The sequence below is a fragment of the Oncorhynchus masou genome, chromosome 25 (assembly GCF_036934945.1).
Source record: "Oncorhynchus masou masou isolate Uvic2021 chromosome 25, UVic_Omas_1.1, whole genome shotgun sequence".
Classification (NCBI taxonomy): Eukaryota; Metazoa; Chordata; class Actinopteri; order Salmoniformes; family Salmonidae; genus Oncorhynchus; species Oncorhynchus masou.
Window position 1 is genome coordinate 5,755,424 of NC_088236.1, and position 26,991 is coordinate 5,782,414.

A 26,991-nucleotide genomic window follows, 5' to 3' on the forward strand; every position below is an offset into this window, starting at 1 on the left:
TCCTCACTTCTTCTTGATTATAATCCTCACTTCTTCTTGGTTATAATCCTCACTTATTCTAGATTATAATCCTCACTTCTTCTTGATTACAATCCTCACTTCTTCTAGATAATAATCCTCACTTCTTCTAGATTATAATCCTCACTTCTTCTAGATTATAATCCTCACTTCTTCTAGATTATAATCCTCACTTCTTCTTGATTACAATCCTCACTTCTTCTTGATTATAATCCTCACTTCTTCTTGATTACAATCCTCACTTCTTCTAGATAATAATCCTCACTTCTTCTAGATTATAATCCTCACTTCTTCTAGATTATAATCCTCACTTCTTCTTGATTACAATCCTCACTTCTTCTAGATTATAATCCTCACTTCTTCTAGATTATAATTGTCACTTAGTCTTGCATTGATATTAGAAAAATTAGACTTAAGTGGAAGTTTTTGTGTTCGCCCTTTACTGAAGACTGTTCAAAAATGCAATGTTGGTACTAACGTTCGTGTGCTTGTTCTCTCTTTATGCAAGGATAACATTATGTTAATAGTCCCTATATATGATTTATATTACATTTACATTTACATTTAAGTCATTTAGCAGACGCTCTTATCCAGAGCGACTTACAAATTGGTGAATTCACCTTCTGACATCCAGTGGAACAGCCACTTTACAATAGTGCATCTAAATCATTAAGGGGGGGGGTGAGATGGATTACTTATCTTATCCTAGGTATTCCTTGAAGAGGTGGGGTTTCAGGTGTCTCCGGAAGGTGGTGATTGACTCCGCTTATAGGCTTATAGGTAGGGCTTATAGGTATAGATCATAAATACTACATTGTTAGTTCACATATATGAATGTGTATTAAGCACTTATAACACATTGGTTGATATGGGGCGGCAGGGTAGCCTAGTGGTTAGAGCGTTGGACTAACCAAAAGGTTGCAAGTTCGAATCCCCGAGCTGACAAGGTACAAATCTGTCGTTCTGCCCCTGAACAGGCAGTTAACCCACTGTTCCTAGGGCCGTCATTGAAAATAAGAATTTGTTCTTAACTGACTTGCCTAGTAAAATAAATAAAAGATATTCACCCCCCTGTACCTACCTGTTGTCTACGTGCAGGATAACATTGTGTTAATTTTTAGTTTGTAAAGTGGGTAATAAACAGTTAACAGGTATTGATATCCACTGTGTTGTCTGTGTGCAGGATAACATGGTGTTAGTCGGACACTCCGCTGGGGCTCACCTAGCAGCGCTGACCGTGCTGTTCATGGTCGAGGGACGAGACGAGCTCTTTATAGAAGCCAAGAAGCAGACAGAGATCACCATGGCAATCAGAGGAGTTACAGGTCAATGTGTGGTTTATACTGTAGTTACATGTCAATATGTGGTAACAGGTCAATATGTGGTTTATAGATACAGGTCAATATGTGGTTTATAGATACAGGTCAATATGTGGTTTATAGATACAGGTCAATACATTGTTTATAGATACAGGTCAATATGTGGTTTATAGATACAGGTCAATATGTGGTTTATAGTTACAGGTCAATATGTGGTTTATAGATACAGATCAATATGTGGTTTATAGATACAGGTCAATATGTGGTTTATAGATACAGGTCAATATGTGGTTTATAGTTACAGGTCAATATGTGGTTTATAGTTACAGGTCGATATGTGGTTTATAGTTACAGGTCAATACGTGGTTTATAGATACAGGTCAATATGTGGTTTATAGATACAGATCAATATGTGGTTTATAGTTACAGGTCGATATGTGGTTTATAGTTACAGGTCAATATGTGGTTTATAGATACAGGTCAATATGTGGTTTATAGTTACAGGTCAATATGTGGTTACAGGTCATTATGTGGTTTATAGATACAGGTCGATATGTGGTTTATAGTTACAGGTCAATATGTGGTTACAGGTCAATATGTGGTTTATAGTTACAGGTCAATATGTGGTTACAGGTCAATATGTGGTTTATAGTTACAGATCAATATGTGGTTTATAGTTACAGGTCGATATGTGGTTTATAGTTACAGGTCAATATGTGGTTTATAGATACAGGTCAATACGTGGTTTATAGATACAGGTCAATATGTGGTTTATAGTTACAGGTCAATATGTGGTTTATAGATACAGGTCAATATGTGGTTTATATATACAGGTCAATACGTGGTTTATAGATACAGGTCAATATGTGGTTTATAGATACAGGTCAATATGTGGTTTATAGTTACAGGTCAATATGTGGTTTATAGTTACAGGTCAATATGTGGTTTATAGTTACAGGTCAATATGTGGTTTATAGATAAAGGTCAATATGTGGTTTATAGTTACAGGTCAATATGTGGTTTATAGATACAGGTCAATATGTGGTTTATAGATACAGGTCAATATGTGGTTTATAGATACAGGTCAATATGTGGTTTATAGTTACAGGTCAATATGTGGTTACAGGTCATTATGTGGTTTATAGATACAGGTCGATATGTGGTTTATAGATACAGGTCAATATGTGGTTACAGGTCATTATGAATTTATAGATACGGGTCATTATGTGGTTTATAGATACAGGTCAATATGTGGTTTATAGATACAGGTCAATATGTGGTTTATAGATACAGGTCAATATGTGGTAACAGGTCAATATGTGGTTTATAGATACAGGTCAATATGTGGTAACAGGTCAATATGTGGTAACAGGTCAATATGTGGTTTATAGATACAGGTCAATATGTGGTAACAGGTCAATATGTGGTAACAGGTCAATATGTGGTTAATAGTTACAGGTCAATATGTGGTTACAGGTCAATATGTGGTTTATAGATACAGGTCAATATGTGGTTTATAGATACAGGTCAATATGTGGTTACAGGTCAATATGTGGTTTATAGATACAGGTCAATATGTGGTTTATAGATACAGGTCAATATGTGGTTTATAGATACAGGTCAATATGTGGTTTATAGTTACAGGTCAATGTGTGGTTATAGATACAGGTCAATATGTGGTTTATAGTTACAGGTCAATATGTGGTTTATAGATACAGGTCAATATGTGGTTTATAGATACAGGTCAATACGTGGTTTATAGATACAGGTCAATATGTGGTTTATAGTTACAGGTCAATATGTGGTAACCGGTCAATATGTGGTTTATAGATACAGGTCAATATGTGGTTTATAGATACAGGTCAATATGTGGTTTATATATACAGGTCAATATGTGGTTTATAGATACAGGTCAATATGTGGTTTATAGATACAGGTCAATATGTGGTTTATAGATACAGGTCAATATGTGGTTTATAGATACAGGTCAATGTGTAGTTTATAGATACAGGTCAATATGTGGTTTATAGATACAGGTCAATATGTGGTTTATAGATACAGGTCAATATGTGGTTTATAGTTACAGGTCAATATGTGGTTTATAGATACAGGTCAATATGTGGTTTATAGATACAGGTCAATATGTGGTTTATAGATACAGGTCAATATGTGGTTTATAGATACAGGTCAATATGTGGTTTATAGATACAGGTCAATATGTGGTTTATACTGTAGTTACAGGTCAATATGTGGTTTATAGATACAGGTCAATATGTGGTTTATAGATACAGGTCAATATGTGGTTACAGGTCAATATGTGGTTTATAGATACAGGTCAATATGTGGTTTATAGATACAGGTCAATATGTGGTTTATAGATACAGGTCAATATGTGGTTTATAGTTACAGGTCAATATGTGGTAACAGGTCAATATGTGGTTTATAGTTACAGGTCAATATGTGGTTTATAGATACAGGTCAATATGTGGTTTATAGATACAGGTCAATATGTGGTTTATACTGTAGTTACAGGTCAATATGTGGTTTATAGATACAGGTCAATATGTGGTTTATACTGTAGTTACAGGTCAATATGTGGTTTATAGTTACAGGTCAATATGTGGTTTATAGATACAGGTCAATATGTGGTTTATAGATACAGGTCAATATGTGGTTTATAGTTACAGGTCAATATGTGGTTTATAGATACAGGTCATTATGTGGTTTATAGTTACAGGTCATTATGTGGTTTATAGATACAGGTCAATATGTGGTTTATAGATACAGGTCAATATGTGGTAACAGGTCAATATGTGGTTTATAGTTACAGGTCAATATGTGGTTTATAGATACAGGTCAATATGTGGTTTATAGTTACAGGTCAATATGTGGTTTATAGTTACAGGTCAATATGTGGTTACAGGTCATTATGTGGTTTATAGATACAGGTCGATATGTGGTTTATAGTTACAGGTCAATATGTGGTTACAGGTCAATATGTGGTTTATAGTTACAGGTCAATATGTGGTTACAGGTCAATATGTGGTTTATAGTTACAGATCAATATGTGGTTTATAGTTACAGGTCGATATGTGGTTTATAGTTACAGGTCAATATGTGGTTTATAGATACAGGTCAATACGTGGTTTATAGATACAGGTCAATATGTGGTTTATAGTTACAGGTCAATATGTGGTTTATAGATACAGGTCAATATGTGGTTTATATATACAGGTCAATACGTGGTTTATAGATACAGGTCAATATGTGGTTTATAGATACAGGTCAATATGTGGTTTATAGTTACAGGTCAATATGTGGTTTATAGTTACAGGTCAATATGTGGTTTATAGTTACAGGTCAATATGTGGTTTATAGATAAAGGTCAATATGTGGTTTATAGTTACAGGTCAATATGTGGTTTATAGATACAGGTCAATATGTGGTTTATAGATACAGGTCAATATGTGGTTTATAGATACAGGTCAATATGTGGTTTATAGTTACAGGTCAATATGTGGTTACAGGTCATTATGTGGTTTATAGATACAGGTCGATATGTGGTTTATAGATACAGGTCAATATGTGGTTACAGGTCATTATGAATTTATAGATACGGGTCATTATGTGGTTTATAGATACAGGTCAATATGTGGTTTATAGATACAGGTCAATATGTGGTTTATAGATACAGGTCAATATGTGGTAACAGGTCAATATGTGGTTTATAGATACAGGTCAATATGTGGTAACAGGTCAATATGTGGTAACAGGTCAATATGTGGTTTATAGATACAGGTCAATATGTGGTAACAGGTCAATATGTGGTAACAGGTCAATATGTGGTTAATAGTTACAGGTCAATATGTGGTTACAGGTCAATATGTGGTTTATAGATACAGGTCAATATGTGGTTTATAGATACAGGTCAATATGTGGTTACAGGTCAATATGTGGTTTATAGATACAGGTCAATATGTGGTTTATAGATACAGGTCAATATGTGGTTTATAGATACAGGTCAATATGTGGTTTATAGTTACAGGTCAATGTGTGGTTATAGATACAGGTCAATATGTGGTTTATAGTTACAGGTCAATATGTGGTTTATAGATACAGGTCAATATGTGGTTTATAGATACAGGTCAATACGTGGTTTATAGATACAGGTCAATATGTGGTTTATAGTTACAGGTCAATATGTGGTAACCGGTCAATATGTGGTTTATAGATACAGGTCAATATGTGGTTTATAGATACAGGTCAATATGTGGTTTATATATACAGGTCAATATGTGGTTTATAGATACAGGTCAATATGTGGTTTATAGATACAGGTCAATATGTGGTTTATAGATACAGGTCAATATGTGGTTTATAGATACAGGTCAATGTGTAGTTTATAGATACAGGTCAATATGTGGTTTATAGATACAGGTCAATATGTGGTTTATAGATACAGGTCAATATGTGGTTTATAGTTACAGGTCAATATGTGGTTTATAGATACAGGTCAATATGTGGTTTATAGATACAAGTCAATATGTGGTTTATAGATACAGGTCAATATGTGGTTTATAGATACAGGTCAATATGTGGTTTATAGATACAGGTCAATATGTGGTTTATACTGTAGTTACAGGTCAATATGTGGTTTATAGATACAGGTCAATATGTGGTTTATAGATACAGGTCAATATGTGGTTACAGGTCAATATGTGGTTTATAGATACAGGTCAATATGTGGTTTATAGATACAGGTCAATATGTGGTTTATAGATACAGGTCAATATGTGGTTTATAGTTACAGGTCAATATGTGGTAACAGGTCAATATGTGGTTTATAGTTACAGGTCAATATGTGGTTTATAGATACAGGTCAATATGTGGTTTATAGATACAGGTCAATATGTGGTTTATACTGTAGTTACAGGTCAATATGTGGTTTATAGATACAGGTCAATATGTGGTTTATACTGTAGTTACAGGTCAATATGTGGTTTATAGTTACAGGTCAATATGTGGTTTATAGATACAGGTCAATATGTGGTTTATAGATACAGGTCAATATGTGGTTTATAGTTACAGGTCAATATGTGGTTTATAGATACAGGTCATTATGTGGTTTATAGTTACAGGTCATTATGTGGTTTATAGATACAGGTCAATATGTGGTTTATAGATACAGGTCAATATGTGGTAACAGGTCAATATGTGGTTTATAGTTACAGGTCAATATGTGGTTTATAGATACAGGTCAATATGTGGTTTATAGATACAGGTCAATATGTGGTTTATAGATACAGGTCAATATGTGGTTTATAGTTACAGGTCAATATGTGGTTTATAGTTACAGGTCAGTATGTGGTTACAGGTCAATATGTGGTTTATAGTTACAGGTCAATACGTGGTTTATAGATACAGGTCAATATGTGGTTTGTAGATACCGGTCAATATGTGGTTACAGGTCAATATGTGGTTTATAGTTACAGGGCAATATGTGGTTTATAGATACAGGTCAATATGTGGTTACAGGTCAATATGTGGTTTATAGTTACAGGGCAATATGTGGTTTATACTGTAGTTACAGGTCAATATGTGGTTTATAGATACAGGTCAATATGTGGTTTATAGATACAGGTCAATATGTGGTTTATAGATACAGGTCAATATGTGGTTTATAGTTACAGGTCAATATGTGGTTTATAGATACAGGTAAATGTGTGGTTTATAGATACAGGTCAATATGTGGTTTATAGATACAGGTCAATATGTGGTTTATAGTTACAGGTCAATATGTGGTTTATAGATACAGGTCAATATGTGGTTTGTAGATACAGGTCAATATGTGGTTTATACTGTAGTTACAGGTCAATATGTGGTTTATAGATACAGGTCAATATGTGGTTTATAGATACAGGTCAATATGTGGTTACAGGTCAATATGTGGTTTATAGATACAGGTCAATATGTGGTTTATAGATACAGGTCAATATGTGGTTTATAGATACAGGTCAATATGTGGTTTATAGTTACAGGTCAATATGTGGTAACAGGTCAATATGTGGTTTATAGTTACAGGTCAATATGTGGTTTATAGATACAGGTCAATATGTGGTTTATAGATACAGGTCAATATGTGGTTTATAGTTACAGGTCAATATGTGGTTTATAGTTACAGGTCAATATGTGGTTTATAGATACAGGTCAATATGTGGTTTATAGATACAGGTCAATATGTGGTCTATAGATACAGGTCAATATGTGGTTTATAGATACAGGTCAATATGTGGTTACAGGTCAATATGTGGTTTATAGATACAGGTCAATATGTGGTTTATAGATACAGCTCAATATGTGGTAACAGGTCAATATGTGGTTTATAGTTACAGGTCAATATGTGGTTTATAGATACAGCTCAATATGTGGTTACAGGTCATTATGTGGTTTATAGATACAGCTCAATATGTGGTTTATAGATACAGGTCAATATGTGGTTACAGGTCAATATGTGGTTTATAGATACAGGTCAATATGTGGTTTATAGATACAGGTCAATATGTGGTTTATAGATACAGGTCAATATGTGGTTTATAGATACAGGTCAATATGTGGTTTATAGTTACAGGTCAATATGTGGTTACAGGTCAATATGTGGTTTATAGTTACAGGTCAATATGTGGTTTATAGATACAGGTCAATATGTGGTTTATAGATACAGGTCAATATGCGGTTTATAGATACAGGTCAATATGTGGTTACAGGTCAATATGTGGTTTATAGTTACAGGTCAATATGTGGTTTATAGATACAGGTCAATATGTGGTTTATAGTTACAGGTCAATATGTGGTTACAGGTCAATATGTGGTTTATAGTTACAGGTCAATATGTGGTTTATAGATACAGGTCAATATGTGGTTTATAGATACAGGTCAATATGTGGTTTATAGTTACAGGTCAATATGTGGTTTATAGATACAGGTCAATATGTGGTTTATAGATACAGGTCAATATGTGGTTTATAGATACAGGTCAATATGTGGTTTATAGATACAGGTCAATATGTGGTAACAGGTCAATATGTGGTTTATAGATACAGGTCAATATGTGGTAACAGGTCAATATGTGGTTTATAGATACAGGTCAATATGTGGTTTATAGATACAGGTCAATATGTGGTAACAGGTCAATATGTGGTTTATAGATACAGGTCAATATGTGGTTTATAGATACAGGTCAATATGTGGTTTATAGTTACAGGTCAATATGTGGTTTATAGATACAGGTCAATATGTGGTTTATAGATACAGGTCAATATGTGGTTTATAGATACAGGTCAATATGTGGTTTATAGATACTGTCTTAGACAATCAGGCAGCTCAACAATTATCTCCACATTGATGAGATTTTCTTGTTCTTAAGCTTAGGCTTTATTTCCATGATCAAATGAAAAGTTATGAAGTTGTGTTGTATTACATTGAATTTAGATTTAATAAAAAATAAAGTTCCTTAAAAATATCTTGTTGTCCTCCCCCCCCCCTCTACGGCATGGTGTCTGTTCTCTGTTCAGGTTTGAGTGGAGTGTACAACATCATGGACCACTATGAACATGAACAGATGAGAGCTGTGGAGTATGTCTCTACGATGCACAAGGCCATGAACGGACTAGAGAACTTTCCTTATTACTCACCAACACACCTACTGAAGAAATTCAGCGAGGCGCAACTGAAAAGGTGAAGATACTGCATAATACTATTTATTTCACCTTTATTTAACCAGGTAGGCTAGTTGAGAACACCTTTATTTAACCAGGTAGGCTAGTTGAGAACACCTTTATTTAACCAGGTAGGCCAGTTGAGAACACCTTTATTTAACCAGGTAGGCCAGTTGAGAACACCTTTATTTAACCAGGTAGGCTAGTTGAGAACACCTTTATTTAACCAGGTGGGCTAGTTGAGAACACCTTTATTTAACCAGGTAGGCTAGTTGAGAACACCTTTATTTAACCAGGTAGGCTAGTTGAGAACACCTTTATTTAACCAGGTGGGCTAGTTGAGAACACCTTTATTTAACCAGGTAGGCTAGTTGAGAACACCTTTATTTAACCAGGTAGGCCAGTTGAGAACACCTTTATTTAACCAGGCTAGTTGAGAACACCTTTATTTAACCAGGTAGGCTAGTTGAGAACACCTTTATTTAACCAGGTAGGCTAGTTGAGAACACCTTTATTTAACCAGGTAGGCTAGTTGAGAACACCTTTATTTAACCAGGTAGGCCAGTTGAGAACACCTTTATTTAACCAGGCTAGTTGAGAACACCTTTATTTAACCAGGTAGGCTAGTTGAGAACACCTTTATTTAACCAGGTAGGCTAGTTGAGAACACCTTTATTTAACCAGGTAGGCTAGTTGAGAACACCTTTATTTAACCAGGTGGGCCAGTTGAGAACACCTTTATTTAACCAGGTAGGCTAGTTGAGAACACCTTTATTTAACCAGGTAGGCTAGTTGAGAACACCTTTATTTAACCAGGTAGGCTAGTTGAGAACACCTTTATTTAACCAGGTAGGCTAGTTGAGAACACCTTTATTTAACCAGGTGGGCCAGTTGAGAACACCTTTATTTAACCAGGTAGGCTAGTTGAGAACACCTTTATTTAACCAGGTAGGCTAGTTGAGAACACCTTTATTTAACCAGGTAGGCTAGTTGAGAACACCTTTATTTAACCAGGTAGGCTAGTTGAGAACACCTTTATTTAACCAGGTGGGCTAGTTGAGAACACCTTTATTTAACCAGGTAGGCTAGTTGAGAACACCTTTATTTAACCAGGTAGGCTAGTTGAGAACACCTTTATTTAACCAGGCTAGTTGAGAACACCTTTATTTAACCAGGTAGGCCAGTTGAGAACACCTTTATTTAACCAGGTAGGCTAGTTGAGAACACCTTTATTTAACCAGGTAGGCTAGTTGAGAACACCTTTATTTAACCAGGTAGGCCAGTTGAGAACACCTTTATTTAACCAGGCTAGTTGAGAACACCTTTATTTAACCAGGTAGGCTAGTTGAGAACACCTTTATTTAACCAGGCTAGTTGAGAACACCTTTATTTAACCAGGTAGGCTAGTTGAGAACACCTTTATTTAACCAGGTAGGCCAGTTGAGAACACCTTTATTTAACCAGGTAGGCTAGTTGAGAACAAGTTCTCATTTACAACTGCGACCTGGCCAAGATAAAGCATAGCAGGGTGAACAGACAACAACACAGAGTTACACATGGAGTAAACAATAAACAAGTCAATAACACAGTAGAAAAAAAGGAGTCTTTATTCATTGTGTGCAAAAGGCATGAGGAGGTAGGCAAATAATTACAATTTAGCAGATTAACACTGGTGTGATAAATGATCAGATGGTCATGTGCAGGTAAAGATTCTGGTGTGCAAAAGAGCAGAAAAGTAAATAAATAAAAACAGTATGGGGATGAGGTAGATAGATTGGGTGGGCTATATACCGATAGACTATGTACAGCTGCAGCGATCGGTTAGCTGCTCAGATAGCAGATGTTGAAAGTTGGTGAGGGAGATAAAAGTCTCCAACTTCAGTGATTTTTGCAATTCGTTCCAGTCACAGGCAGCAGAGAACTGGAAGGAAAGGCGGCCAAATGAGATGTTGGCTTTAGGGATGATCGGTGAGATACACCTGCTGGAGCGCGTGCTACGGGTGGGTGTTGCAATCATGACCAGTGAACTGAGATAAGGCGGAGCTTTACCTAGCATGGACTTGTAGATGACCTGGAGCCAGTAGGTCTGGCGACGAATATGTAGCGAGTGCCAGCTGACTAAAGCATGCAAGTCGCAGTGGTGGGTGGTATAAGGTGCTTTAGTAACAAAACGGTTGGCACTGTGATAAACTGCATCCAGTTTGCTGAGTAGAGTGTTGGAAGCTATTTTGTAGATGACATCGCCGAAGTCGAGGATCGGTAGGATAGTCAGTTTTACGAGGTTAAGTTTGGCGGCGTGAGTGAAGGAGGCTTTGTTGTGGAATAGAAAGCCGACTCTAGATTTGATTTTAGATTGGAGATGTTTGATATGAGTCTGGAAGGAGAGTTTACAGTCTAGCCAGACACCTAGGTACTTATAGGTGTCCACATATTCTAGGTCGGAACCATCCAGGGTGGTGATGCTAGTCGGGCGTGCGGGTGCAGGCAGCGAACGGTTGAAAAGCATGCATTTGGTTTTACTAGCGTTTAAGAGCAGTTGGAGGCCACGGAAGGAGTGTTGTACGGCATTGAAGCTCGTTTGGAGGTTAGATAGCACAGTGTCCAAGGAAGGGCCAGAAGTATACAGAATGGTGTCGTCTGCAGACATTGACGATAAAACTGAAACGATCTCAACGGTTTCCGACGATCTTAACCCAATAAATGCACAGGGCAAGAACAAATAGGTGAACGCCAGCCCAGGAAATACGCCAGCCCAGGAAATAAGATTTCTTATTCAGATTTTTTTGTTGGTTGTCTTTCCGGTTGTCTCTCCTTCCTGTTCAGTTCTACGGGGCTAGTCTGTTAGTCAGCACCTCTACTAGAATTTTGTGTGTGCGTCAACTCCCAACTCATCATTTGTTCAATTCTACAGAGTTCCACCTTTCTGCTTACTCCACGGGACCAACGACATCATAGTTCCGGTGGAATCTTCCCAGAGGTTCTCTGAGCTGCTCACGGCCCTGTCAATCAAGGTGTCCCTGTACCTCATGCCTAAAATGGACCACACAGAGATAGTCACCGATCTCATGGCGACAGACAGGCACTTTTACAAAACAGTGTACAGCTGCATCAAACAGGAGTACAGCAAGTTCATAGGCCAGGTCTGTGACTGCTGAACGAAACAACTAACACAATACATTATTCATTCATGATGTGCCGTAATTCTTCTTGTTTACATCTTCTTCTTTTTTTCAGTTAATTATTATGATGATACCTCGAATTTACCAGATTTAGACTTTTCGACAAAAATAAAAAATAGTTTTAGCTCTCTGTTTTAAATCTCAATGATGCTTTCTGTGGTGTGTGTATCATAATGGTTCCATGATTGTATACAAGACTGAATTATATTTTAATACAATAATTCCTGATCTTTACACATCAGATTATTTTTCAGAGCTGATATGATTGGTCAAAAGATTAGCCGGTAGAAAGATCCGAATTGGTCTCTCAATTCAATTCAATGGGCTTTATTGGCATGGGAAACATGTGTTAACATTGCCAAACCAAGTGAGGTAGATAATATATAAAGTGAATCTCTCTCTGTCTGAACAAAGCCCATGTGTGTCAGACCTCACATGCCAAATAATCGTGCCAGATTTTTCACCTTTGGGGCTATCCCATTGGTTCCATTGTACCAGGCCAACTAAATCAACTAAATTAACTAAATCAAGTATTGGATATGTATTTGACCAAGTCTGGTGCGTATAGAACACTGTATGAGATATCCCAAGGTCCAATATATTCACTGTGCTTCTGCCTCTGCATTGTTTGTTCATTGAGGGTTATAGGCTGGGTATATGTAAAGCTATTGAGGGTTATAGGCTGGGTATCTGTAAAGCTATTGAGGGTTATAGGCTGGGTATCTGTAAAGCTATTGAGGGTTATAGGCTGGGTATCTGTAAAGCTATTGAGGGTTATAGGCTGGGTATCTGTAAAGCTATTGAGGTTTATAGGCTGGGTATCTGTAAAGCTATTGAGGGTTATAGGCTCGGTATCTGTAAAGCTATTGAGGTTTATAGGCTGGGTATCTGTAAAGCTATTGAGGGTTATAGGCTGGGTATCTGTAAAGCTATTGAGGGTTATAGGCTGGGTATCTGTGAAGCTATTGAGGGTTATAGGCTGGGTATCTGTAAAGCTATTGAGGGTTATAGGCTGGGTATCTGTAAAGCTACTGAGGGTTATAGGCTGGGTATCTGTAAAGCTATTGAGGGTTATAGGCTGGGTATCTGTAAAGCTATTGAGGGTTATAGGCTGGGTATCTGTAAAGCTATTGAGGGTTATAGGCTAGGGTATCTGTAAAGCTATTGAGGGTTATAGGCTAGGGTATCTGTAAAGCTATTGAGGGTTATAGGCTGGGTATCTGTAAAGCACTTTGTGACGACTGCTGATGTAAAAAAAAAAAAAGAAAGAAAGAAAGAAGGGCTTTATAAAAACACATTTGATTGATTTATTCATCCAGCAATAACCTTTTATATAGTGTTAGTGTTAACTCCCACTCCGACAGAGTAATATGGGCTAGTATTCAGCAAAGCATTGGCAACATTCCCGTGTGGATTAAGACGCCACATCCTAAATTGCACCCTATTCCCTACATCGTGCACTAATTTTGACCAGAGCCCTATGGCACCATATTCCCTACATAGGGCTCTAATCAAAAGTAGTGCACTTTGGCACCCTATTCCCTATATAGTGCACTACTTTTGACCAGAACCCTATGGACAGTGCACTATATAGGGGAAGGGGTACCATTTGGGACAGAACCAAAACAGTTGAGCAGATCTATTGTATATGTTCTACTGATAATCGGTTGCATTAATATGGTCAACCAGGAGAACATTACATTTTCTGTTATATGGTCAACCAGGGCCCATTAGATTTTCTGTTATATGGTCAACCAGGGCCCATTAGATTTTCTGTTTATTAAATGTTTGAACAACTACATACTACATCTGATGAAATGTATTCATTACATTACTCTATTTTGGATTTGGAATATCTGCTCTTAAAAGTTATGTATTGGTTTATTTAATAAAAGTCTTAAATTGTGTCTTTTCTTTTTTAATGAAATGCCCAGATTCACAAAACTTGTCCGACCTTGTTGAGTATGAAGTTTCTGAACCAAAAGAATCTACGCATGAACCACAAGACCCTTTGGTATCTTAAAATCAAATCAAAGTTTATTGGTTGTTTATTGGTTGTACAGAGATTTGCAGATGATATTGCAGGTGCTGTGAAATCCTTGTGTTTCTAGCTCCAACAGTAATACCTAGCTAAATGCTTGTGTTTCTGGCTTCAACAGTAATACCTAGCTAAATGCTTGTGTTTCTAGCTCCAACAGTAATACCTGGCTAAATGCTTGTGTTTCTAGCTCCAACAGTGCAGTGATACCTAGCTAAATGCTTGTGTTTCTAGCTCCAACAGTGCAGTGATACCTAGCTAAATGCTTGTGTTTCTAGCTGCAACAGTACAGTGGCCAAACACGATTCCAACACCATCATTAAGTTTTCTGACGACATAGCAGTGGTAGACCTGAATCACCGACAACGATGAGACAGACAATCGGGAGGAGGTCAGAGAACTGGCAGTGTGGTGCCAGGACAACAACCTCCCCCTCAATGTGAGCAAGACAAAGGATCTGATCGTGGACTACAGGAAAAGGCGGGCCGAACAGGCCCCCATTAACATCAACGGGTCTGTAGTGGAGCGGGTCGAGAGTTTCAAGTTCTTTGGTGTCCACATCACCAACAAACTATCATGGTCCAAACACACCAAGACAGTTGTGAAAAGGGCACGAAAAAACCTTTTCCCCCTCAGGAGACTGAACATTTTTGTCATGGGTCCCCAGATCCTCAAAAGGTTCTACAGCTGCACCATCAAGAACATCCTGACCGGTTGCATCACCGCCTGGTATGGCAACCACTCAGCATCTGACCATAAGGCGCTACAGAGGGTAATGCGAGCGGCCCAGTACATTACTGGGGCCAAGCTTCCTGCCATCCAGGACCTCTATAATAGGCGGTGTCAGAGGAAAGCCCATAAAATAGTGAGAGACTCCAGAGACTTTCGTACACTGCTGTTTGTTTGTTACCTATGCATAGTCACTTCGCCCCCACCTACATAAAAGCACCAAAAACCCTGAAATCTCCATCGTTAACTATAACATTTTCCGCCAAGATAGAACTGTCAAAGGGGGCGGTGTTGCAATCTACTGCAAAGATAGTAATACAGAACTCTGCAGACTATCTAAGTCTGTACCCAAACAATTTGAGCTTCTACTTATAAAAATGTACCTTTCCAGAAACAAGTCTCTCACTGTTGCCTCTTGCTATAAACCTCCCTCTGCCCCCAGCTGTGCCATTGATACCATATGTGAATTGATTGCCCCCCCATCTATCTTCTGAGCTCGTGCTACTTGGTGACCTAAACTGGGACATGCTTAACACCCCGGCCATCCTACAATCTAAGCTTGATGCCGTCAATCTCACACAAATTATCAATGAACCTACCAGGTACAACCCCAAATCCGTAAACATGGGCACCCTCATAGATGTCATCCTAACTAACTCGCCCTCCAAATACACCTCTGCTGTTTTCAATCAAGATCTCAGAGATCACTGCCTCATTGCCTGCATCCATAATGGGTCAGCGACCAAACGACCACCCCTCATCACTGTCAAACGCTCCCTAAAACACTTCCGCAAGCAGGCCTTTCTAACTGACCTGGCCGCCGTATCCTGAAATGACATTGACCTCATCCCGTCAGTAGATGATGCCTGGCTATTCTTTAAAAGTGCCTTACTCACCATCTTAAATAAGCATGCCCCACTCAAAAAATGTAGAACTAGGAATAGATATAGAAATTTGCTTCCTGCAACACTAACTCAAAAAAGTTCTGGAACACAGTAAAGTCCATGGAGAATAAGAACACCTCCTCCCAGCTGCCCACTGCACTGAAGATAGGAAGCACTGTCATCACTGATAAATCCACTATAATTGAGAATTTCAATAAGCATTTTTCTACAGCTGGCCATGCTTTCCACCTGGCTACTCCTACCCCGGTCAACAGCACTGCACCCCCCACAGCAACTCGCCCAAGCCTTCCCCATTTCTCCTTCTCCCAAATCCAGTCAGCTGCTGTGCTGAAAGAGCTGCAAACTCTGGACCCCTACAAATCAGCCGGGCTAGACAATCTGGACCATTTCTTTCTAAAATTATCTGCCGAAATTGTTGCCACCCCTATTACTAGCCTGTTCAACCTCTCTTTCGTGTCGTCTGAGATTCACAAAGATTGGAAAGCAGCTGCGGTCATCCCCCTCTTCAAAGGGGGGGACACTCTTGACCCAAACTGCTACAGACCTATATCTATCCTACCCTGCCTTTCTAAGGTCTTCGAAAGCCAAGTCAACAAACAGATTACCGACCATTTCGAATCTCACCACACCTTCTCTGCTATGCAATCTGGTTTCAGAGCTGGTCATGGGTGCACCTCAGCCACGCTCAAGGTCCTAAACAATATCTTAACCGCCATCGATAAGAAACATTACTGTGCAGCTTAATCATTGATCTAGCCAAGGCTTTTGACTCTGTCAATCACCACATCCTCATCGGCAGACTTGATAGCCTTGAGATGATTGCCTCGACTGGTTCACCAACTCCTTCTCTGATAGAGTTCAGTGTGTCAAATCGGAGGGTCTGCTGTCCGGACCTCTGGCAGTCTCTATGGGGGTGCCACAGGGTTCAATTCTTGGACCGACTCTTCTCTGTATACATCAATGATGTCGCTCTTGCTGCTGGTGAGTCTCTGATCCACCTCTACGCAGACGACAACATTCTGTATACTTCTGGTCCTTCTTTGGACACTGTGTTAACAACCCTCCAGGCAAGCTTCAATGCCATACAACTCTCCTTCCGTGGCCTCCAATTGCTCTTAAATACAAGTAAAACTAAATGCATGCTCTTCAACCGATCGCTGCCTGCACCTGCCCGCCTGTCCAACATCACTACTCTGGACGGCTCTGACTTAGAATACGTGGACAACTACAAATACCTAGGTGTCTGGTTAGACTGGAAACTCTCCTTCTAGACCCACATCAAACATCTCCAATCCAAAGTTAAATCTAGAATTGGCTTCCTATTTTGCAACAAAGCATCCTTCACTCATGCTGCCAAACATACCCTTGTAAAACTGACCATCCTACCAATCCTCGACTTCGGCGATGTCATTTACAAAATAGCCTCCAATACCCTACTCAACAAATTGGATGCAGTCTATCACAGTGCAATCCGTTTTGTCACCAAAGCCCCATATACTACCCACCATTGCGACCTCTCGTTGGCTGGCCCTCGCTTCATACTCGTCGCCAAACCCACTGGCTCCATGTCATCTACAAGACCCTGCTAGGTAAAGTCCCCTCTTATCTCAGCTCGCTGGTCACCATAGCAGCACCCAACTGTAGCACGCGCTCCAGCAGGTATATCTCTCTGGTCACCCCCAAAACCAAATATTTATTTGGCCGCCTCTCCTTCCAGTTCTCTGCTGCCAATGACTGGAACGAACTACAAAAATCTCTGAAACTGGAAACACTTATCTCCCTCACTAGCTTTAAGCACCAACTGTCAGAGCAGCTCACAGATTACTGCACCTGTACATAGCCCATCTATAATTTAGCCCAAACAACTACCTCTCCCCCTACTGTATTTATTTTATTTATTTTGCTCCTTTGCATCCCATTATTTTTATTTCTACTTTGCACATTCTTCCACTGCACATCTACCATTCCAGTGTTTTACTTGCTATATTGTATTTACTTTGCCACCATGGCCTTTTTTGCCTTTACCTCCCTTATCTCACCTAATTTAATCACATCGTATACAGACTTGTTTATACTGTATTATTGACTGTATGTTTGTTTTATTCCATGTGTAACTCTGTGTTGTTGTATGTGTCGAACTGCTTTGCTTTATCTTGGCCAGGTCGCAATTGTAAATGAGAACTTGTTCTCAACTTGCCTACCTGGTTAAATAAAGGTGAAATAAAATAAATAAATAAACTTCGCCACCATGGCCTATTTATTGCCTTAACTCCCTTATCTTACCTCATTTGCATTCACTGTATATAGACTTTTTTGTTTTCTTTTTTTAAAACTGTATTATTAACTGTATGTTTTGTTTATTCCATGTGTAACCCGGTAAAATAAATAAAATAAAATAAATAAATAAGGGCTTGTAAGTAAGCATTTCACCGTCAAGTCTACACTTGTTGTATTTCAGCACGTGACAAATAAAGTTTGATTTGATCTGATACTTGTGTTCCTCACTCCAACAGTAATACCTAGCTAAATGCTTGGTTCCTCACTCCAACAGTTAGACCTAGCTAAATGCTTGGTTCCTCACTCCAACAGTAAGACCTAGCTAAATGCTTGGTTCCTCACTCCAACAGTGCAGTAATACCTAGCTAAATGCTTTGTTCCTCACTCCAACAGTAATACCTAGCTAAATGCTTGGTTCCTCACTCCAACAGTGCAGTAATACCTAGCTAAATGCTTGGTTCCTCACTCCAACAGTGCAGTAATACCTAGCTAAATGCTTGGTTCCTCACTCCAACAGTGCAGTAATACCTAGCTAAATGCTTGGTTCCTCACTCCAACAGTGCAGTAATACCTAGCTAAATGCTTGGTTCCTCACTCCAACAGTGCAGTAATACCTAGCTAAATACTTGGTTCCTCACTCCAACAGTGCAGTAATACCTAGCTACATGCTTGTGTTTCTAGCTCCAACAGTGCAGTAATACCTAGCTAAATGATTGTGTTTCTAGCTCCAACAGTGCAGTAATACCTAGCTAAATGATTGTGTTTCTAGCTCCAACAGTGCAGTAATACCTAGCTAAATGATTGTGTTTCTAGCTCCAACAGTGCAGTAATACCTAGCTAAATGATTGTGTTTCTAGCTCCAAACGTGCAGTAATACCTAGCTAAATTATTGTGTTTCTCGCTCCAACAGTGCAGTAATACCTAGCTAAATAATTGTGTTTCTAGCTCCAACAGTGCAGTAGGGTAGCCTAGTGGTTAGAGAGTTGGACTAGTAACCAAAAGGTTGTAAGTTCGAATCCCCGAGCTGACAAGGTACACATCTGTCATTCTGCCCCTCAACAGGCAGTTAATCCACTGTTCCTAGGCCGTCATTGAAAATAAGAATTTGTTCTTAACTGACTTGCCTAGTAAAATAAAGGTTAAAAAATCCTAGCTAAATGCTTGTGTTTTTAGCTCAAACCGTACAGTAATACCTAGCTAAATGCTTGGTTCCTCACTCCAACAGTAAGACCTAGCTAAATGCTTGGTTCCTCACTCCAACAGTAAGACCTAGCTAAATGCTTGTGTTTCTAGCTCCAACAGTGCAGTAATACCTAGCTAAATGCTTGTGTTTCTAGCTCCAAAAGTGCAGTAATACCTAGCTAAATGCTTGTGTTTCTAGCTCCAAAAGTGCAGTGATGTCTTGCAATAATAACAAATAAAAAAAAACAATACACGCATAAACCCCCAGCAAAAAAAATTGAAATAAAGAAATATGAGAACGAGCAACTTCAGAGAATGGATATACAGATTTAGAAATTCAGCAAAATTCAGTCCTCTCACTGTCAACTGCATTTATTTTCAGCAAACTTAACATGTAAATATTTGTATGAACATAACAAGATTCAACAACTGAGACAAAAACTGAACAAGTTCCACAGACATGTGACTAACAGAAATTGAATAATGCGTGCCTGAACAAAGGGGGGGGGGGTCAAAATCAAAAGTAACATTCAGTATCTGGTGTGGCCACCAGCTGCATTAAGTACTGCAGTGCATCTCCTCCTTGTGGACTGCACCAGATTTGCCAGTTCTTGCTGTGAGATGTTAATCCACTCTTCCACCAAGGCACCTGCAAGTTCCCAAACATTTCTGGGCCCTAGCCCTCAAAAGGAAATTCACCAGAGAGCTGACTTTTTTGAACCTTTATTTAACTAGGCCAGTCAGTTAAGAACAATCCATATTGATCCATATTTTACAATGACAGCCTACTGGGGAACAGTGGGTTAACTGTCTTGTTCAGGGGCAGAACAACATATTTCTTTTTACCTTGTCAGCTCGGGGGATTTGATCCAGCAACCTTTCAGTTACTAGTCCAACCCTGTAACTACTAGGCTACCCTGCCACCCCTTAAATAAAAGAGAAATAAAAACAAATACATTAAAGTTGTCAGGCTATGTGCTTTATCCCTGACTATATCCTTGGAAATAGAGGATCCTTCGTAGATACAATGACATAGCTAAGGAAGGTTCTAGCAATGATTCAGTGGTCTTTTTCTGTTGTCACATCTTGATGGTACACAACTGATGTACGTGATGGTGACAAATACTGGTGTAATCTGATCTAACCCATTTCCTACTGGGGCTTTTTAAAAATATTTTCATTTGATTTAGCCAATGATGCTGCTATTTATAGGGCTGGTCACTATTATGGTCAAAGTAGGGGTGGCAGGTAGCCTAGTGGGTAGAGCGTTGGACGAGTAACCGAAATGTTGCAAGATCGATATTCTGTATATAATCTACTAATCCACTCAATGTGGATGACATTTTTTTTAAACAAACATTAATGTCCAAAATATATATATATATATATATATATATATATATATATATATATATATATATATATATATATATATATATATATATATATATATATATATATATTCTATGCTGCTATGTTGCCTGGGAAAGCCAACAATCACAACTAGAAGTGACTCGCATCTCCATTGTATGTCTTCTCAAATTCAACCACCAGGTGGGAGTATTACCCTTCGGATTTGACCAGGATAGCTGTGATTTTGCCAGGCAGGAGGAAATAGGTCAAATTGGTTGCAGGAGGACATGGGACAAAGGAATGTGTAGTATTGGTGAAAGAAGCAGTACCCCCGGTATGTGTCTGGTGCGAGAGAGGCAGGTTGAGGTTGCCACGGTCAGAGTTGTACAGTCGGTGTCATATGCTGAGGCAGTGAAGAAAAAGTAGAGGAAGATGGGTGAAGGACTTTTACCAGTACAGTGTTCATTGCAGTGGCGGTCACTACTATTTAAGATCAGGGAAGATTATTGTTTTTTCCATGAGCATGGCCTTATTTCTATTACAGCATATTGGATGACTGTCATTCATATTCCATTCGCCCAGTTCAATGTAACATCGATAAGTTTAGGGTACTACATGATACTCAAATGATCCCTATACCCATCATGAGGTTGCTAGAACCTAGCCTATGAGTGAGAGTTTACAACGACACAGGTCGAGAGAAAATGTTAAGGTAATAGACAGTGACATTCAATACCGCCTTGCACACTCTTGTCTGCACCTAGCCGATCTAGGGTGTAATAACTAGGCCCAACAGTTGCAAACGAGGGTTTCTATTGGACAAATGCAGGTATGTTTATCCCCATTTCGTTCTATTTGCTTCCGTTTAAGAAAGGTTTCTCAACAGAATCTGCAAAATGAATACACCCCTGATCACGCGAAAACAGTTCACTTTCACAACAGCCAAGTTGTATTCCTTCTCGCATCTATGCACTCTCCTCCTCTCACCTTTTCAATGAACAATACATCAGCTGTATGTGACCAGGAGAAAAAACCTTTCCAAGCCAAACCGTTACACACAGCCTACATCGTTGTCACCATATTAGATCAAGTATAGTCATAGTCAACATAGCTAATAGAACTAACAAATTAGTAAACCCACTACAATCATGCAGTAAGCAGTTTAGCGGTAACTCCGGCGGGCCCCGGTGGCAATAAATTGGTAAAACCAAAAGCTTACCTTGACTGGGAAGAGTTCCAGTGTTAGCCAGCTAGCTAGCCAGCTAGCTAACATAGCATTGCTCTGTTTGAGCAGGGTGTTTGAGAAGGCTAAACTAGCTAGCTAAGTTAATGAAACTGAGAAAAAAATTACAATATCACCTGTCCTTTTGTCCTTCATTTTTTAAGAAATGCATGTGTTCAAAACTGTTCAACTATTGTCTTTCTCTCTCTTTGAGTCAACTACTCACCAAATTTTATGCACTGCAGTGCTAGCTAGCTGTAGCTTAAGCTTTCAGTACGAGCTGCATTCTCTGATACTTTGATTGGGTGGACAACATGTCAGTTAATGCTGCAAGAGCTCTGATAAGTTGGATGACGTCCTCCGGAAGTTGTCACAATTACTGTGTACGTCTATGGAAGGGGCTGAGAACCATGAGCCTCCTAGGTTTTGAATTGAAGTCAATGTACCCAGAGGAGGACGGAAACCATCTGTCCTCCTTTTACACCATGGTGCCACCCAACAGAGTGCTGTTGGGTCTACTGTAGACCTTCATTGCAAAACAGTTTGTTTTAATCAATTATTTGGTGAAGTGTTAACATATTTACTATAGTTTTACCTAAAAAGGAAACTTTTTAAATGTTTTAACATTTTTTATGAAATTCACTGAGAAGGATGGTCCTCCCCTTCCTCCTCTGAGGAGCCTCCATTGGTTCATTGCCATGTTATCAGCTGTGGAATGGAACGTAAGTCACAGAAAATGGGTATTGCGGTGGCAGCTGCAGAGAAGTACTTCAAAATTGTGGAATGGGGGTGGTGGTGGTGGGTTTTGTAGGGTAATCTTTTCCTTTTCCCATTTTTGTACCACAAAGTATAATGGATTTATACTCCAGTCCAGTTGGTGGCCGTAATGCACCATTATTAACATTGGATGCCAAATGTGTTAAACCCCACTGAAGAAGAATTCACTTTGTAACCAATGTTATATATATATATATATATATATATATATATATATATATATATATAAAAATTCGCTGATGCTATGCATTGGCCATTATGAGACTTTGAAGCTACCAGGCGGCCATATTGTCTCTCCCCATTAGGAGCAGTCCTCCATAGGAATGAATGGAATTCAGTTAAAATTCAGTTAAATAATTCAAGGACACAATTACATGTACTTAAGTATTTTGTTACTGTAGTGTGGACAGTAACATTAGTACTATCTACTTTGTATATATATATATATATTTAAAAAAAAAACATTTAACTCACATAATATAATTTAGTAGTATGAATTATTAAGGTGTCTGTGATATAATAAACGTGTCAAAAAACGAATGTGGAAAATAAATGCATCCAAAATATTGTATACCAGTGAGGAGTGCCAAGATGGCTGAGCGGTGGCGTCAATACAGCGCCCCCTGTCAGTCTTCCAGTGTTTTATACACAGCGTTTGGTTGGGAAGAGTCGAGACGGAGGAGGTTGTGTTGTTTGGATGTGGAAGCAGGATTAAAGATGGCGACCAGCAGAAGAAGCAGGATCTATAGCCACTTTGGGATTATGGCATCATTGGTTCTATTTGGATAAAAAAAAAAATATATATAATATATTGATACTATTACATATTTATTCTCTATATTTTGCCTGGAGTTATTCCAATATCGTTTACTGGTAAGTTCGACGACCGATATTCAATTACATTTTCTACGTTATAGCTCATAAAAACCTAACCTCTAGCTAGCTTAAATGCTAGGTCGGGATCATCAAATCAAATGCTGGTTTGTGGGTTTGCTCTAGCTAACCCGCTAGACACATTTTTTTTGTACACTTTTTTTGTAACTATCCGCAATTCATTCTTATTTCTTTTATGAAAAGATTGGGGGAGGGAGGAAAATAGAAGAACCTAACATTTCTCCACACTTTTCAATTTTGTTTTTTAAGATTTGAATACAACCATCTGGCTTTTTTGGTTTTGTTAATACAACCACTTGCTTTCCCGACGACTGCATTGTGGTTGTGAATAAATACTACGTTCGTAAAATAGACCTAGCTAGCTAGTTAACTAGAGGTTTAACAAGCTAACTAACTAAGCTAATGTTGTGTTGACAATCAGCTAACCATTTTTTTACATTAGACAAGACGGAAGAAGAATAAGCATTGCACTGACAGTCTGAATTATGGAAAACTTGACAATTGCAACCCATACGTGTGTGATTATAGGTAGCTACCAACCATGACATAGGATGGCCCAATTGACTAAAGGAGCCTAACGTTACTCCTTTTGTAGTCCAAGGACCTGTTCTGTTTAGAGGCGAATTGGCCCTGGCAGCCAAGTACTCCCATCTAATCGTACATCGATTATTATTATATATATATATATATATTGTGGTGCTAATAAGTGGTGCTAATCAAATCAAATGTATTTATAAAGCCTCTTCTTACATCAGCTGATGTCTCAAAGTGCTTATACAGAAACCCAGCCTAAACCCCCCCCCTCCCCAAAAACAGCAAGCAATGCAGGTGTAGAAGCACGTTCTAGAAACATAAAGCCATTTTATACTTTCATATCACTGGCTAGTGATGTTAGTTTGATACCGGACCTCCCGAGGCATTGCGTCGAAATCAGGAAGCAGTGAGCTGCTGATGCATGTATGGATTTATGTGATCCACGTCATCAGTGACGTCAGATGCTTCGACGTGATTTCAGGTGTTTTCACCTGAACAGATCTCTACGGAACATCGTACTTACAAATTTTGTACAGAAAGTTTAACTTGATTGGTAGTTTAGCAGGTAGAGTATGGAATTATTGGAACAAGTCAAATTCGTGAGGGTATGAGGTCGATTCCAGTTGAAGACATACTATTTAGTGCCCAAAGTGTGGTTTATTTTCTGTTTTAAATAATTTTGTTTTATTTGGTATAGTATACGCTTCTGTCTTAAGCAGCCTAAATAATGCCATAGATTTTGTTTTTGAAAAAATAGTAGCCTAAACTAGAAGGTATAAAAGGGAAGCATGATGCGAACCTCGTATTTCAACTGATTATATGCTACTAAAGCCAATGACTTAACGCTGAGCCACGGAGTTTTGAAGAAAACACAGGGGTAAAAAATAAATTATATTTATTGCAGACCAGCAGATGTCACTAATGTGCATTTCTAAACAGATAATGAAGCTTCGAGTAAATTAACATGTTTTTCGTGAAAGAGCCAAAGCTTTCAGAAAGACTTGGTTTCCAGTCACTACATATCACATAAAAAAAAATATTTTCACAGATGCAAAATATACACGTACTGAAAACTGTTTTAACGCACACAAGTATTAGGAGACGCAGATGGATAATTTAGCACAGGTAGTCGATTTGTCTTCCGTCTGTTTTCTTTAAACAAGCGTTGTTACATAGAAATATGGCCGTGTGGGAACCCTAACCTTATTTAGCTTCTATGAATGAGGCAGTGTGTAGCTAGCTAGCTATATGCCGGTCAGATAGCTCGCCGGTTATGGGTAGCTAGCTAGCTATATGCCGGTCAGATAGCTCGCCGGTTATGGGTAGCTAGCTAGATGCCGGTCAGATAGCTCGCCGGTTATGGGTAGCTAGCTAGCTATATGCCGGTCAGATAGCTCGCCGGTTATGGGTAGCTAGCTAGCTATATGCCGGTCAGATAGCTCGCCGGTTATGGGTAGCTAGCTAGCTGTATGCCGGTCAGATAGCTCGCCGGTTATGGGTAGCTAGCTAGCTGTATGCCGGTCAGATAGCTCGCCGGTTATGGGTAGCTAGCTAGCTTACTAGCTTGTAGTTGTTTTGATTTAATGCATTACTTGCATTATTTGTCTAAACTCTGATTTGCTATGTTACTTCAACTCATGTACACTGTCCCCTGGACTGCAAACCCCCAAAGGTGAATCTGAGTTTAGCCAAGGTGGTGATGCATGGCATTGTTCATGGTGACACACCTGGCAAGCTTCTGCAGTGCTCTATATTTCTTTCAATACCCCTCCCCCCAATATAATGCGCACATAGCTGTAGGAAAATGTTCCAAAATACAATTAGCGGGAAAACACTGTTCTCAAAAGTGCACTGCCAAGCTGTTTCGTATGACATAATTTCAAATAGATATTTTAATCTAAGAGGGGACGGATTTCCCGAGTGGCGCAGTGGTCTACTGCAGTGCTTGAGGCGTCACTACAGACCTGGGTTCGATCCCAGGCTGTGTCACAACCGGCCGTGACCAGGAGTCCCATAGGGTGGCGCACAATTTGGCCCAGCGTCGTCTAGGTTAGGGGAAGGTGTGGCCAGGAGCCTTTACTTGGCTCATCGCACTCTAGTGTCTCCTTGTGGCGGGAGACAAGGATTATGCATTTGGCTGCTGGACAATAAAATAACATTGTTTTGAAAACCAATAGAACAATAGGCAATATGGTTTCAATGGCATTAAGTGTTTATAAAATAATTCCCTCAACATTTCTATTGTTGTATTTTAGCTTGGGTTGGCTATGCTATGCTAGGCTAGGGTTTGCTATGCTAGGCTAGGGTTGGCTATGCTAGGCTAGGGTTGGCTTGGGTTGACTATGGTTGGCTAGGCTAGGGTTGGCTATGGTTGGTTAGGCTAGGTTTGGCTATGGTTGGCTAGGCTAGGGTTGGCTATGGTTGGCTAGGCTAGGGTTGGCTAGGGTTGGCTTGGCAGGGTTGGCTAGGCTAGGGTTGGCTATGGTTGGCTAGGGTAGGTTACTTTGAATCAAGGCAAGACATGCTTTAAAAAAATTACAAAATGACCAAGTTTGAAACAATTATGCTTATGGTTAAATAGTTTTAAAATTGCTGACAGCCTCCTCTCTGATTGAAGGTGGGTGGGGTGTACAACAGGCAGTGTCCGTCACATTCTGAACGAATCGAGCCTTTAGACGTTAATGTTAATTATCCTTCATTATATTTGTCAAACATGACTGGCGTTTAGCCTATATTGACGAAGTTAAGTTTAATTAAAGTTTGGCATCATTTTATGACGCCTCCCTCGTGTCAACATCGGTTTGGACATGAGGCTGTAGCCAATAAGCTTTTTGATTTAATGTACATGA

General features: G+C 38.9%; 1 protein-coding gene across 1 annotated transcript in view; it reads left to right on the plus strand.

Moving 5' to 3' along the window:
• si:dkey-193c22.1 (uncharacterized protein LOC567837 homolog) overlaps window positions 1-14,138 on the plus strand; it is a 28,949-nt gene extending 14,811 nt beyond the window's left edge. Inside the window, exons 7-9 of the mRNA XM_064936579.1 lie at window positions 1,202-1,343; window positions 8,909-9,071; window positions 11,964-14,138. Coding sequence (XP_064792651.1) covers window positions 1,202-1,343; window positions 8,909-9,071; window positions 11,964-12,207 — 549 coding nt within the window. The 3' untranslated portion in view covers window positions 12,208-14,138. The remainder of the gene's footprint in view (window positions 1-1,201; window positions 1,344-8,908; window positions 9,072-11,963) is intronic.
• The last annotated feature ends 12,853 nt before the right edge of the window (window positions 14,139-26,991 follow it).